General features: G+C 35.4%; 1 protein-coding gene across 4 annotated transcripts in view; it reads right to left on the bottom strand.

Moving 5' to 3' along the window:
• Nucleotides 1-16,027, bottom strand: part of Ric1 (RIC1 homolog, RAB6A GEF complex partner 1) — a 203,253-nt gene that overhangs the window by 27,176 nt on the left and 160,050 nt on the right. For all 4 annotated transcript variants that reach the window (XM_023721957.1, XM_023721956.1, XM_004637193.2 and 1 more), the window contains exons 9-15: nt 13,094-13,238; nt 12,230-12,278; nt 11,153-11,305; nt 8,602-8,805; nt 2,873-2,911; nt 2,450-2,560; nt 1,416-1,505 (exon numbers count right to left, since the gene is read on the bottom strand). In XM_023721957.1, coding sequence (XP_023577725.1) covers nt 1,416-1,505; nt 2,450-2,560; nt 2,873-2,911; nt 8,602-8,805; nt 11,153-11,305; nt 12,230-12,278; nt 13,094-13,238 — 791 coding nt within the window. The remainder of the gene's footprint in view (nt 1-1,415; nt 1,506-2,449; nt 2,561-2,872; nt 2,912-8,601; nt 8,806-11,152; nt 11,306-12,229; nt 12,279-13,093; nt 13,239-16,027) is intronic.

The following is a 16,027-nucleotide window of genomic DNA, read 5'->3' as shown; positions in this document are numbered from 1 at the left end:
TTCCCAGAACCAGGGATTGAACACAGGCCCTTGCACTTGCCAGCTAAGTGTTTATTCTACTGAGCTATCTCCCTGGCCCCCTAAATCTTTAGTAATAAATGGACTATGAGGGTCGTGCCATGGCGGCCCCACCCCCCGGGCACACTGAGACAACAACTGAGACTGGGCGAGGTGGTGCGCCCCTGTAATTGCAGTGCTTGGGAGGCTGAAAAACAAAACAAAACAAAACAAAACAAAACAAACAAACAAAAAAAAAAAACCAGGAGATCACTATGAGTCCAATCTATGTAGTGAGACCCCAAACACCCTGCAAACCCTGTACTAAATAAATAAATAAAGTTTGTATTTTGGGAAGGCTAGGCTCATTTTACAAATAACCCAAAGTGCTCCAAATTGTGAATATTAAGACATTACTTTTAAACTTGCCTACGTAGACTAATGAGATCAGACATTACTGAAAGCAAACATATAAATTAGTAAATCTTTAAGAACATGTTTTTTTGTTTGTTTTGAGATAGGGTCCTCCTATGTAGTTCACGCTGGCCTTGAACTCACTTCTATAGCCTAGCCTGGCCTTGAACCTGCAGGAATTCTCCTGCCTCAGCTTCCTGAGGGTTGAGATTATAGTGCAGCTGGCTCAAGAACAGTCATTCTTACAAAATTATATGTACATATGTATGTATTTTTTAATATGTATTTAGCACAGGATATACAGGGTTTTACTACACAGATCAGACTTGTAGTGATCCTCCTGTTTTCAGCCTCCCAAGCACTGGGATTACAGGCACGTGCCACCATGTCCACTCTCAGTTGCCCTCTCAGTGTGCCCCGGGGGCAGGGCCAGCACAGCACAGCTCAATGGGGATCAAACCCCAGTCCCTGCATCTGCCTGAACAGGCGCTTTAGTCTGCTGAGCTATCTGGCCAGCCCTGTATGTATGTATTTTTGAGCCAGGGTCTTGCTATGTAATACAGGACCTTGTAGGACCCTTGAACTCCCTCATGTACTCCAGGCTGTCCTGGAACTCACAGCAATCCTACTGCTGCAGCCTCCCAAATGCTGGGATTACAGGCATGCACCACCACACCTGGCTTAATTTTTTTTAATTATCAAATTTTATTAAGAATGCCTAACAACTAAAAATCCGTAGAAAAGGTTATCTTAGAAGTCATAAGCAAGGCATGGTGGCACACACCTATAATCCTAGAACTTGGGAGGCAGAGGCAGAAGGACCACCCAGAGTTGGAGGCTAGCCTGGGTTACACAGTAAATTCAAGGCCAGCCTGGACTACAAAGAAACACTACCTAAAAAAGAAAAATCCTAACAGTTTTCAACAAATTACTTTCTGTACAGAGCTTATTAGCTCTAAAATATAAAACTCTATTCTTTCTGAGAGGAGGGAAAAACAACTTACTTCTTCTTGACGGTCACTTATGTTGTAACATGCAAGGACCACAAAATCATTCCACCAAGCTAAGCCACCAGTCACAATCATATTTTGTTCCTTAAAAAGAAAAGTTTTAAAATGTATATATCTTAATTATGTTACCAGAAATTACAAGAAAATAATACAAAATATTCTAAGGCAGATAAACAAAGCTCAAATTATTTCTGCTTTTCTCTCTTCTCTCTGCTAGATTATTATTCTAGGGCAATGGGGGCAAAGTTATGGAACCAACAATGGGATATTTGTTATCACTGAGAAATCTAAAAAGTTCGCTATTACTGTTCTAGAGTCTTTATTAGTAATGGTTCATATCCTATATGAAAAAAAATTTAATTAAGGATGCAAACACAGCATTCAAAATAACTGAGAACCATATAGTACCATTATTCTCACTTCCAAAAAATCTTTGTTTAAATTCTTGCTTTTTTATCAGATGAGCTCACCAACCGCTAACTGCATCAAACAAATTAAAATCTGCCACACACTGCTATTAAGATTCCGTATCTGCTTGTACTGAAGATCCCTGCCTATCCACAGGCCTTTGACAGCAGCATTCACACCAATATGTCACATACAGACAAGCAGGGAATAATTCATAATTTTGTGGAAATTTATTCTTATCACGTGGCTAACAAATTCAATTTGAAAGATTGCATCCTCAAGCTAAAGAATGCTGCTAATCCCAATAGGAATTAAAAACAAGTCATTTCAAGGGCCGGCCAAATAGCTCAGCGGATTAAAGGGGCTGGAGGTTTGATCCCAGGCCTGCCATGCTGGCCCCACTCCTGGGGCGCAGTAAGACAGCAATTGACACTATGTGTGGTGTCACATTTCAATACTAGATATTTTACCAAATTATATAATTCATTCAGACATTATCCAACATCATTTATTATATTTGATTTTCTTTTTTAATAAATAATGAGTTAAGATATAGTTATATCATATTGTACTTTTTCTAGACTGAGGAATTGGTTTTTAAATATTTGAGGATGACTAACCTGAGTAATGTTTCCAAAAAGTTTCCATTTTTTGGTGAGTAAAGAGTAGTGTGCAAAACCAAACTTGCCAACCACAGCAATATTCTGTCCAAGTTTATCAATAGCTGAAAACTGTTTAAAAAAACGAAGACTTTGTCATTGCAAACCTACATACTTTGTTGCCTATAAAGTGCTTAGTTTGTGTAAGCTAAATAATTAATAAATGCTTGCTAAGTCAATTAAACATAAAATGCCAGATTTTAAAATTTGAGTATTTATTTATATTTATATTTGATGAAATTATACATGTTAGTGCTAGCAATGTATAACAAATCAAATGTTAAAATTTTACTTGTGTCAATACACACATTAAAGGCTTAATTCTCAGTAAGCCTCATGCAGCACTTGCTTTCCAATGAAGTTAAAGCCAACAAGAGAACTCACCCGTATAGGCCAATTGCTCTCTAGATAGGTGCTGGAAATCTACAGAAAATAACATATCAGATTGGTAAGACTTAAGAAATATATTTAAACTTAAAAGTTTTAACTTATGATTCAGTTTCCTGTACAATATTTAAGGAGACACAAATAGGGGCATTAGTAGCAAAGTACTTGGAATTAACTATTTATATACGAGTTAATATTTCACATCTCATGTTTTAACAATTTAAAGTTTGTAGATATCAGGCTTTCCTTTCTCCTTTCACAAAGTCTTATTTGTATTATTAACTCAATAAATAGAGACTGGTGAGATTTTTTAATGAAGCACACATGAGGATATTTATGAACTGTACAGAAGAACAATTTTGTTTTGCAGATGTAAACTATCCGCAAACAACCTTATATAATAAAATTTGTGCTTCAGCAAGGGTTTTGGTTTTGTTTTTTTTTTTTAAAAGGTACTAGGACTCAAACTCAGGACCTTTCATTTTCCAGGCAGGGGCTGTGCCACTAAGTTATACCTCTGACAAATTACGGCTTTTAATGGAATATTCTATTTATGGTATATTTTTCTGATTGAAGAAGCAATGTTTATAAAATCAAGTAATACAAAAATGTACAAAGTACACAAAATTAAATTCTGTTGCTCACAGGCAGCTACTGGTTAGCTTTTATTTTACCCCATACCTGTAGGGCTGTGTTTAAGCTATTTTTCTACTGAAGTATTACATTTACAAGATATCTTAATATAGAAGATACTCATACTTTATCTGCAGTATCAGTGGTAAATATATTCTCCCGTGTTACCTATCTTACATCTTTGTACATTGTCACTGATTTATTCTACTTTTAAATTTAATCCAGTCGGAGATTTCAATGTGAATTAACCAAATTCTAGCTCTATTAAGAATCTGATCTCTCTACCAGCCTCCTAATCAACCTACATATGTACATATACATATGCATTATATATACTTTGTGCAGTGTGTGTGTGTGTGTGTGTGTGTGTGTAACATTGACAACTGAAGAAACATCTGAGGCACACTGTCAATCTTTTTTACTCCATTTCATTTAGAGACAGGGTCTTGCTAAATTGTCCAGCCTGGTCTCAAATTTCTGATCCTTCTGCCTCAGCCTAAATAGTTGGGATTATAGGCATGTGCCCACTATGCCCAGCTTTAATCTAAATGTTTCTCATGAGCATTTGGTCAGAATGTGGTATGAATTAGCAGAACAACACAAGAAGAATCTTCTGTTTTTAGAATAAGAAAAGCTTTACGTTATTCAGATTTACTCCAAAAATTGGCATCTTTTTTTAAAAAAGCCAAATTTAAATCTCATGAAGGGGCTGGGGAGATGGCTCAGTGGAATAAGCGCTTCCCTGGCAGGTGCAAGGGCCTGAGTTCAATCCCCGGTTCTGGGAAAAAAAAAAAAAAAAAATCTCATGCAGCTGGGTGTGGTAGTAGTTGCCTGTAATTATGATATCCAAGAGTCTGTGGCAGGAGAATCATGATATTGAGGCCAGGGGCCAGGGAGATGGCTCAGTAGAATAAGCGCTTGCCTGGCAAGCACAATGGCCTGAGTTCAATCCCTGGTTCCGAAAAAAAAAAAAAAAAATACATTGAGGCCAGTTAGGAACACAGCAAGGCCTTGTCTCAAAAGGCAAAACAAAAACAAGCCATGTAAAGTGCAATGACAATTGCAAAAGTGTGGCAAAAAAATAAAATTCAAGTAAAAATAATATGCTGAAAGTATCTGTATTGCCCTTGCTTGATGAAACTTATTCATAAAACTAAGATTTCACATCTAACAAGTCAACTTAAAATTCAACTAAATTACAAATAGTTTAGTACATTAGAAGTTTTTAAGAGGCTGGCAAGATAGCTCAGCAGACTAAGCACCTGCTTAGGCAAGCACAGGGACTGGGGTTTGATCCCTGGCACCACATGTTGCACCAGCCCAGCCCCGGGGGCTTGCTGAGCTCGCCACTGAGTCCAGGAGTGGTGGTGCATGCCTGTAATCCCAGCGCTGGGGAGGCTGAAAACAGGAGGATCACTATGAGTCTGAGCTGTGTAGTAGACAGCTCAAAAAAATCAAATATATTAAAAAAAATTTTTTTTTAAATCCTAGAACTGGTTTTGTGGAAGCCTACCTCATAGAATGAAGACAACAGCCATGATACATGCCTGAGAATGCTTAATTTGAATCTTAACAGATATGCTATATTGCTCAGTCCAATTGATAAGATTTACTACAATAGACAAAATCAGTTAAGAATAATGGTAAACATGAAGCAATGATTGGTTATATAAAAGTAAAACACAAATTTCTATGTGGCTGTACATGAAATTCCTTTTTTAAATTAAGAAAAAAACAACAGTCACTTTAAAGATGGATATAACAAAAGTACCTGAGTATAATTTCTCATTCACTACAGCATGAAAAAACATCAACTTCCCCAAACTTTGGTATGTCATTATTACTTATGAAATGTGTGGCTGGGTAATTTGGGAATTTTAATCTTACTGCAAAACTAGATTCTAACAGAAAGAGTTTCTAAGTATAAGAAAAAAGTAAAATCCAATAGGTATTATAGGAGAAAATAATTTATTCTTTTTACCTGTAAGTCTGTGAAGCACCACAATTATGAGTGGTTTATTTTTAAAACTCAGGATATAATTTTAAAATGAAGTTTTATAAAAACAAAACAGAAATAAAACATAAAAAATTCCAAGTGTGGTACACACACATATATCTCATATGAAATGAAGTTTTATTTGTCATTGATTGTTTTTGTTTGAAGATGCTGTAAAACACAGACAATAAAAACTTGTCCTAGCTGGTCACCTCTACTGATTCATGTCATGAGAACTCGGAACTGTACACCTAGTCCTGAGAACAGGAAATGGCAACAAGAAAAGCTAATGAACAACGAAGAAACTCAGGTCAGGAACGCATACTCAGGGCACAAATCATGCCACATCGCTGGAGATCTAAGGGCCAAGCTACAAAAGAACTTCCATCCTTATTATAAGATTTTATAGGCTTTCTTAAGCTAAATCTGATTTTTTGTTTACTTTTTAAATTTTAAAGTCAGTGCTAAAATCCTGTCTCCTGCCTAGGTGGCAAGAAGATGAGACCCATTTTCCTAGCAGATTCAATCTGTGCCAAATATCACACCTGATACATCTGATACATATTGGAGGATGAAAGTCAATTATTTGTAAGTGAAACAGTCCTTAAAAATCACTGTTAACAACCCTAACATAGGGCCCAATACAGGAAAAGCACTTTTTGTGCATATTTTGCAAGCATTATGTTTGCCAAATAAAGCCAGGTTATAAAGCCAGCACGTAAGACTGGATAATAACTAATTCATCTTTCTGAAATAAATGTTCACATTGTACAAAATATGGAGTATAAAAAAATGGGAGTCTGAGCAGAAATATAGCCTAAAAGTAGATCTTTTACTTTGTACAGAATTTCATATTGTATGCCATTACTTTCTAAATTTGTAACCACAAAAATAAAAATTTAAAAATAAATACACTATCTTTACTAATAGCTTCTATCACTCCTTCTGACAAGTATTAGCTAAAGGAAGAATGGTTAGCACAGACTTCTAATCTGGAGGTTAAGGAGTACAAGGATCAGACAAACAAAAATCCAGTACTCTAAACAAGGAACAGAAACAACAGAATTAGCTGGACTCATTAGACACATTCTAAGCTACACAAGAAGCATACAAAATATAAATTACACAAACGAATCAACTTTGATGGAAGATGTGGTCTCATCCTAGAAAAGAGAGCATGTTGAAGCAGGCACCCATGTTTCTTCAGGGAATCATCATTACTGCCTAAGAAGCCTGGAAGGCAAAGCTTTAGTATTACAGAGACACCGTAGGCACCCTGCTGAAAGACCATCATTACTCTGCACTCAAGCATGAGGTAGTTGCTAGTAAACAGACTGTAGGGCAACTTCATTAAGGTCAGAAGCTAAAATGACTCAACATTTTGATTTTAAATTTCAAAACACATTAGGTCTCTTACTTTAATGCAGATCACAGTAAGAATAGGTCTGCCTTTGCTCTACTGGGTGGCCTTGTGCAAGTGACATAACTTCTCTGAGGTAAGGTTTTCTCACGTATAAAATTTAGCTGGACTACATGACCTCAAAGGTCCTCCCAACTCTAAAAATTGTATTATAATTTTAATTGTTTAAGGAGTACAAATGTGCTATTTTCAAGAGAACTATAAAACCTAGGTACACTCAGGTTTAAAAAGTTTTTTTTTCCTGTATCTTTAGAACAGGATGACAAAAATCTTACTAGTACCTAAAGTCCTAAAGTCAGTGTTATATCTTCTTTTCTTTTTTTTTTTTTTTTTTGGTGGAACTGGGGATTGAACTCAGGCCCCTTGCACTTGCCAGGGAAGCGCTTATTCCACTGAGCCATCTCCCCGGACCCAAGTGTTGTATCTTCTGTCTTTGTGAAAAGAAGGCTAAGAATCACTGAAGTTTTCAGCTGGAAGGAAATTCAATTTTGTTATTGCCTGATGGATTTTTTAGTTCCGGACCTACCTTCTTTGATCCTCTGCTCTACTTGGCTCTCTGGTAACACAGACCTGGCTAGGCAGAACTGGCATTGATGCTAGGTCAGTGTAGAATGAATAGTTCAAAGTATGGGGAAATGAAAATAGCAGAGAAATGGCTATAGGAGAGAAGGGAGCAGTGGAAAATTTTAGTCAAGGAAGTAGTTGATGCAAATTTATTTAATAATTGTTACTAATTATAAAATGGTATGTACATTGTTTTGACTATGAATTTATTAATGTAAGGTAAATACATTTTCTTTTAGTGCATACCACAGTTAATGTAGGAGACAGTCCTTACTCTTTCACATAATGAGCATCTTTTCTGTCTCTCATTATCTATCTCAAAGCCAAATGAAAATATCATGAGAGCTAAAGTAAGCTAGTAACATAAAGTATGGAGACCAAAAGGCAAATAGTGGAAACAAACTGACTTAAATACAAGAAAACAACAACAACAACAACAACAACAACAAACTAATCTAAGAGTAAATGCTGATGCACTTTGGTATCAAAAGGCAAAGAAAACCCCCAGGTCTTTGAAGTTAATGTCTTTAAGCTGCTTTAAATTCAGAATTGATTTCCACATTAAGTACAAATTTATCAGATTAAAAGAAATTGATAATTTTAAAATGCTGAGAATTAATAAATAATTTGGGATAATATTAAATTATAGTACTATTATTAATAAAATTCCATAGTAACCCCAAGTTTATACTTTGGATCCACTGTCAGGTGACTGCCTTAAAGCAGCCCCAGGATGACGACAGGGTCAGGTACACAGGGTATTAGGTAGCATCGCCATTTTCCACGCAATGATTGTACTTTTGCCTACAAAAATCCACAGAACTAGGTTATATAAAAAAAACTGAAAGTAAAATAAAGTTACCTTCAATGAGAGAGAAAAATGAACTCCTAGCTCTTGACACTAATAAGAGACTTAAAATAGGTGAAAATACACTGTATCAAGTGAAAGAAAACAAGAGGACAAGAACACAGAAAAGCAGGAGAGATGTAACAGTCAAAAAGATAAAAATTCTCAGTTTTCTGAAATAAGAGATAAAATCATACTTAAAAATCTAGCACAAGGGATATTTTACCAAGGACTGAGTGCCTAGTTATCAAATGATAAACACCTACCTGTACAACATGCCAATGCCGATGTCCAAGTAAATTGCTTAAACCTTGAGACTCTAAACCTCCATCTGCGAATAAGCTCTTTTCTGGCCTGGGCTTATGCTCACAGTGTGCTGAGGAATTCCTGGGGTTCTGGGATTGTGAGGCCTCTCCACAGTTCAAGTACAAACGATCCTCTCCTTGAAGCAATACCTGCTCTTGGTTACTCTAGATAAAAAGGAGCAAAGGAGAAAAATCAAATAAAAATAATTTATCATTAGGTGAGGAAAATAAGTAACACTTTCTATTATAGAAAATGTGCCACGAATCTCAACGTTGATTTTCTTTACAGAGGACAAAAACTACATAATAATCTCAGCAGTATTATATTTAAAGAGATAATACTTTAATGATTATTTTCTAGTATAAATATATATATATTTTTTGGCGGAACCAGGGAATGAACTCAGATCCTTGCGTTTGCCAGTCAAGCGCTTATCCTACTGAGCCATCTCCCCGGCCCCACTAGTATAAATATTAAAGTACTGTCTCTAATAATACTAACATCTGTTTTATCATAGTTGTTTAGAATTGCTATTGTAGTATTTTTCACTACTTCTAAAATAGCATTACTATGAGAGATACTAGTATCTGAAAAACAATGTAACTACATTTTGTTTATAGTTTACAAATCAGTTTTACAAAAAGTATGAATGGTTTTAAGAAAAAGAACATGCTTGAGCAAAGTTTGTGAAGGGAACATCTAGACATAACCCATAATAACTGCTATCTTTACTGGAATCTTTAATGTCCCTTTTTAATATTATAAGATTTGAGAAAGGAAGGGCCGAGGATATAGCCCAGCGGTGCTCCTGTCTGGCAAGAGCAAGATCCTGAGATTGGTTCCCAGCTCACAACAACAAAAAAAAGACTTGAGAAAGGTGTTGCCAGCAATTAACTCTGTGTGTGTGTGTGTGTGTGTGTGTGTGTGTGTGTGTGAAACTTGCCAGTGTGTGTGTGAAGCTTGCCATTCTAGAACTACCTGATCATGAAGCACAGAATCCAGGAAAGATTTCACAACAGGAGAGCAACACAGTGGAGCAGAGGAAGAGACATGCCGGAGAAACTCAGAGAACATCAACTATAACACAACTAACAGGACGGGTGGGATGGCGGGATGGATGGATGGATATGTCTTGATGAAAAATCAATTTGAAAGAAGAGACTTGTAAATCAAACAATATATGCATAGGAGTCTAAAACAAGTGATTATCTTTTTTTTTTTTTTTTATCCATTAGTGTTTGTTTTATATAGGTGATTGCACTGGTATTTGGTGCATATATATTTAAGATGGTGATCACTTCCTCTTGGATTGTTCCCTTAACATGTAGAGGCCTTCTTTGTTTCTCTTCTGATCAATCTTGCCTTGAAAGTCACATCATCTGCAAACACAGTAGGTACCCCTGCTTTTTTTTTTTGGTTCCTGTCATATGGGAGTATTGTTTTCAATCCTTTCAGTTAATGAATTTGAATTAAATATGTATATTAATATGCAGCATTATGATATGCATTATTATATGCAACAAGTTGAATCTTGTTTATTGATCCATTCTGCAAATCTGTTTCTTTTGATTAGTGAATGGAGACCATTTATACTAATGTTTGTAACTTCTACTGACTTATCTATGTCATATTATTTTCCTGTTGTTGGCTCCCTTTCTGCCCCTTCTATATAATTGCTTGCCTTGGCTGGTGGATTCATGCTACTAGGATTCTTGGAATTGGTGTTTTCATTATTTAGGATATCCTTCATAACTTTTTTGGGGGCTGGTTTGGTAATCATGAATTTCTTCAGATTTTCTTGATCACTGTGAGTTTGAGGCCAGTCTAGGCCACATAATGAGTTCAAAGCCAGCCAGAATCACACAGTAACACTCAGTCTCAAAAATAAAACAAAAAAGTCTCATGAACCACCAATGGATCACAATAAAATTTAAAAAGATACTTGAGTTTCTACAATTTAATAATAAAACTGGTAAGACATAGTGGAACTTATGGGATACAATAAAAGCAGTCCTAACAGGAAAATTTATAGCATGACTGGGCAAAATAAATAATGTTGAACCTCAAATTTCTTGAAAAGGAGCAAGTTCAAGTCAAAGCTCCTAGGAGGAAGGAAATTCTAAAGATCAAAGCTGAAATAAATGCAAATGAGAATAAGAAAACAATACAAAGGGCCAGGCCTGGTGGCACTCCCCTGTAATCCCAGCACTAGGGAAGCTGAGTGGAACACAGTTTAACAATACTATGCAGGAAATGGCTAAATTATTCAAGTTATTCAACTTGAACATAGAGCATGTAGTCCTATTAAAAAACAACGAAACACCAAAAATCTGAACATGTACAGAAATAAGATTTTGGTATAAATTTAAAATAAATAGAAAAATCACAGAAAATACAGAAAAGAAGGTGATATGCCAATTTAAGGAGGATATTCAACATCTATGAGTCATAAAAAAGGTTTGAAATTCTGACATTAAAGTCACTAAAGAAATAGAGTTTCAATACACTTACCATACAGGGGTTTACAGTGAGTACACTCTTGATAAACTGAAATAGCAAAATGCTGGGTTGTTTAACTGTACTCCTTAGGTCAGCCTCAAGGGAAGTGTGTTGAGATCCAGATCCACTGATTACCCATAGGTGATAGCCTTCTGCACCCCAGCACTTGAGGAAGAAGAGACAAAATGTCAGAATAAAATGTTCTCATTATCCTTTATCCTGAAATCAGTATCTGAAGTAACCAATGACAGTATGATTAAGAACTTTTGTAGGTTGAAAGAACTGTAATAACGCAAAAAAAAAAAAAAAAAAGAGCCATACCTCCCAGGTATATTTTAGTTATCTCCAGAGAAAACCACTACTACTGCCTTCTAATCAGAATGATGAAAATACTAAGTACTATTCTTAGCTTTAACCTCAGGATCCCAATCCTAACAAATACCTACTGCTTTGATAACTTCTCCATCGAGCTCAGCAAAGAAGCATTAGATGCATTTTTGCATATAGCAAAGAGTATCAGATTGGAAGCTGTGAGACTAGCAGCTTCATTCCAGCCCGGACTTTTGTTACGTAACTGTGAACCAGCTATTTGGTTTACCAAGGTCTAAGTTCTTCCTCTATAAAGTTCAAAGGTTTAAATAAATTTCATGTTTCATGTTCTATAATTAGATTCAATGATAGTGTTTTTAAAATGAGTGATTCTCAATTTGTGGGCCTAATAGTAATAGGATGGGAGAGGTATCTATGAATATTGCAAAAGTTCAAACTTTTTCCCAGGCATGCTGGTGTACATTGTAATCCCAGCACTTGGGAGGCTGAGACAGGAGAATCACTATGAATTCAAGACCACTGTAGGTTATACAGTAAACTCAAGGCCAGCCTGAATTGAGACCCTGTCTTTAAAAAAAAAAAAAAAAGTTTTGTTTTTCTATGATAATTTTGTATTAGCTAAGAATCATATAAAGAACAACCTACTAAGCTAAAATAGCTCTGTGATTATCAGACCAATATGAGAGGGGAAAACCAAAAAACCAAACAAACAAAAATCCAAGTTTCTTATGCTATGCCAATTTTTATAAAAGTACTTACCATAGAGTTGATCTTTAGGGGATCTTTTTTGGTACCATCAGACCTATAACTGAAACAGAATAACTGAGTTTTCCTATTGCATATAATGTATACATTATTCAGATTTTTTTTATTTTTTTTTTATTTTTTTAGAACTGGGATTGAACTCGGGCCCTTGCGCTTGCCAGGGAAGCGCTTATTCCACTGAGCCATCTCCCTGGTCCCCTCAGCTGGTTTTTAAAAATCAAACTGATTTTGCTCCTTCAACTTAGAAATACATAGTGCATGAAATAAACCTACAGCCTAGCACGTACTCCAGCTGTCTTCCTGACAGCATCACACAGCTTGGGAAGGTATGTTCATTTCACCAGACTAGGGTTCAGGATAGTATAAAAAGATGAGAAAAATCAACCTGCTCTGTCAACCTATTGTGTTAACTCACCTACGTTAACCCAATGAAATAATGTAATTTTCTACTTCCTACTAGCTATTTATGTATGTGGCTTATCATTCTTATTGGATAATAAGTTACTTAAAGGTAGAATTATGTCTGATTCAACTGTAAATCTAACATGAGGTCATGTATACAATAACTTCTTTTCCCTAGTGCTAAAGATCAATAAATGTACTTTTAAATAATGAACTATAAGTTTTATGAGGGTGGATGTTTGGAGAATCTATATATTCTGAACAAATTAATTGTAAATATTACCATTTTGGGGTAAGAATCAAGTAAGCAAACAGTATAACTCTGTGACACAAGGATTTTGTGTGTCTGTCTGCATATGTGTGTGTATATATATATGTACGTGTATATATATTTTTAGGGGGAGGTAAGGGAGGTAACAGTGTTATTTTATCTAAAATTTGTTTTTATGGACTTACGCAAAATCTCCTCCAAGTGTACAAATCAGCTGGGCTCCAAACACACTCCATAAAGAAAAGCCTCCATATTCCCAGGTCACAAGTACAACACTATTGTCAGGAGACCATCTGATCAATTTAACAGCTCCAGTTTTGTTCCAAATGTCTGTTAAGTAGTAGTGACAAGAGTTCAAAATAAATGATTACTTCAAAAATGGTAGCTTTTTTTTTTTAAGTTTTATTGATAAACATATAGCAATGAGACAGTTTCAAATCAAATCGAAAGTACAGTTTCAACAAATAATACACTGCATATATTCTTCTTAGTGGTTAATTGCTGTACAAGATGCAGACTTGTGATCCTACTTACAAACACCATTAGAAAAAAATCATCCTATTCATTAAGAGAATGCAACTATATATCTATCCCAACCACTTTGAATACACAGATACAAAATGGACATTCATAGTTATACCCCAATTTTTTTAAGTTACGTTGTTGAATATTATAGGTGTGTAAACTCAGCAAAATATTCTAAAAGAGTCCAGTAGCCCATAATAGCATTGGGTCTTCTGTTTAACTGGCAATGTCAGAAATTATTGACCTGAGTCACCCACAGCTCAACATAACAACATGGCTTTACTTCCTATATTTCATCTTCATACTTTTCTACTGGATGGTTAAGACCAAGGTAAAGCAGGATCTGTGCAACAAGAGTTGTAGCTTTTTGGTCTGAGAAGGTCAGTGAAATGCCCTCAGGATTTATCCTGAGATCCTGTACCTCAGATTGTAGAACCTTTGTCAGTGTCAGCCATGTGGATGAGTCACGGCCAATGCTTGGCCAGTGTGCTCTCTGTGAAAGCCTGAGAGAGTGTCTTCTCCCCATGTGACTCTCCTTATTTTTTTTATTTTATTTATTTATTTATTTTTTAAAGTTAGAATTTTATTTTTTATTTTTTTATTTTTGGCAGAACCAGGAATTGAACTCAGGCCCTTGCGCTTGCCAGGGAAGCAGTTATTCCACTGAGCCATCTCCCTGGCCAAAAATGGTAGTTTTTATAGTCTATATCTTCAAACCTAAATGAGCAGAAAAGTATGAGTGCTTCAAATACCAAGATGAATCCTGCTAGTGATTTTTTTAAAATGCCACTGGTCTTGGTCTGATTTAATCAGAACCCTATCAGTGTACAGATAATGTAATAAGAGGTGAAAGGTGTTCTATTTGCTCTTAATTTAAACTACCACTGTGTAATCTTTAAAATCTGCATTTGTGCAAAACAGCTTCTGTAAAATGGAGATAAAACACTGTCCTTAGAGAAAAATATGGGCAGGAGTTTATAAAGCCTATATGATAAGAATGATAAAAATGTGAAGAGCAAATTTCTATTTTTGGTAGTACAGCAAAGAATAACCTAAATGAATATTCACACTGAAACAATTCAGATGTTGAGAATATTTAAATAGCTCAAAACAAAAAACAAAACAAAACAAAATCCAAACTGGGGCAAAGTACTTTTTTCCCTGAATTTATATGCCAAACCCTGACAACCTTGATTAGTACTGCTAATGACTCAAAGCATGTTTTTTTAGACAGAGACACAGCTCAGAGCTTGTCCAAGGGTCAAGGTTGTACGTACATTCATGGTATAGAGGAGGAAAACAACAAATCTCAGCTTTACAAAAATGAAAGAATAGCAAGAAAGATTTCTATGTTTTATCTATGGTACTGAATAGAAACTCAAGCTCAAATCAGCTGTCACCCTGAAGTGTAATTTGTGCAAGTAGTGTGGCTTAAAAAGTCTCAAACAGAAAGCATAAGGTAAAGAGTCACGTATTGTAATAAACCCACATAAAGAGCAGAGATATAAACAAATCCCTTCTGAAAGAACTGAAATGCAATATAGGTCTTCACTAACACAAATAGCTTTCAAGACAATGGCTAGCTCTCAGTCAAAAATCCTAAAATATATGAACAAGTGAGTGAGAGCCCAAAGAAATAACTCATGCAGAAAAATCTGCAGCTTCTAGGACTGATGGAAAATACCATTTCATTTATGGCAAAGAGAAGCTCCAAAGTAGGAGAAGGATACTCACAGATTAGAAAAATTAAACTCTCTAGAAATTAAAAAGAGTAACTGAAATTTAAAGATTCAATGGACATGTTAAACATCTTAGACATAACTGAAGAACTAGTGAACCCAAATACAGATATGGGAAATTTTTCTAGAATGTAGTCTAAAGAAACATATTAAAAATTTTAAAAGCTAGGTTAAAAAAACATAAAGCCAGGTAGGGTGGCACATATCTGTAACTCAGCAACTGGGAGGCTAGAGGGCAATGGCTCCAAGTTCAAGGTCAGCCTGTGCTATACAGTGAGTTCAAAGCCTGCCCAAATTATATAATGAGACCCTGCCTCACCAAAACCAAAACCAAACAAAAAAAATCAAGGCATGCCATTTACTTTCCAAAAAAAAAAAAAAAAAAAAAAAAGGATTAAAGGAAAGGTAATAACTAGAGATAATGATAATTTTTTCACAGTAAGTGGAAAACCTCAGATCTAGCAAGTCTGAGTTTCAAGTAGGATTAAAAACCAAAAAAATCCTTCATCATCCACATCACAGTGCAACTGCAGAACACAGAAAACAAAGAAAAGATCTTAAATAGAGCTAGAGAAAAAGACTAACCTAAAAAGCGGAATACAACCTGACTGAAACTTCAGCAATGGAAACTCAATTGTCCAAAATTGTATGCCAAGTTAAAACTATTAAATCATAGCAAAATAAACCATTTAAGGCTAAAAATAAAAATAGATTACTATCATAACCTATTTACATAGGTACCTCAACTTCTTTTGACTATTTTTTTCCCTTAACAGAGAAATGTGTGGTCTCAGAACAAACATTCCTTTTTAAAATTTTTTTAAAAATTTATTTGTGTGTGTGTGTGTGTGTGTG

This window comes from Octodon degus, unplaced genomic scaffold, assembly GCF_000260255.1.
Source record: "Octodon degus isolate 3935 unplaced genomic scaffold, OctDeg1.0 scaffold00087, whole genome shotgun sequence".
NCBI classification, from domain to species: Eukaryota; Metazoa; Chordata; class Mammalia; order Rodentia; family Octodontidae; genus Octodon; species Octodon degus.
The sequence above is the reverse complement of the archived record's forward strand: the minus strand, read 5'-3'. Positions and strand labels throughout refer to the sequence as shown.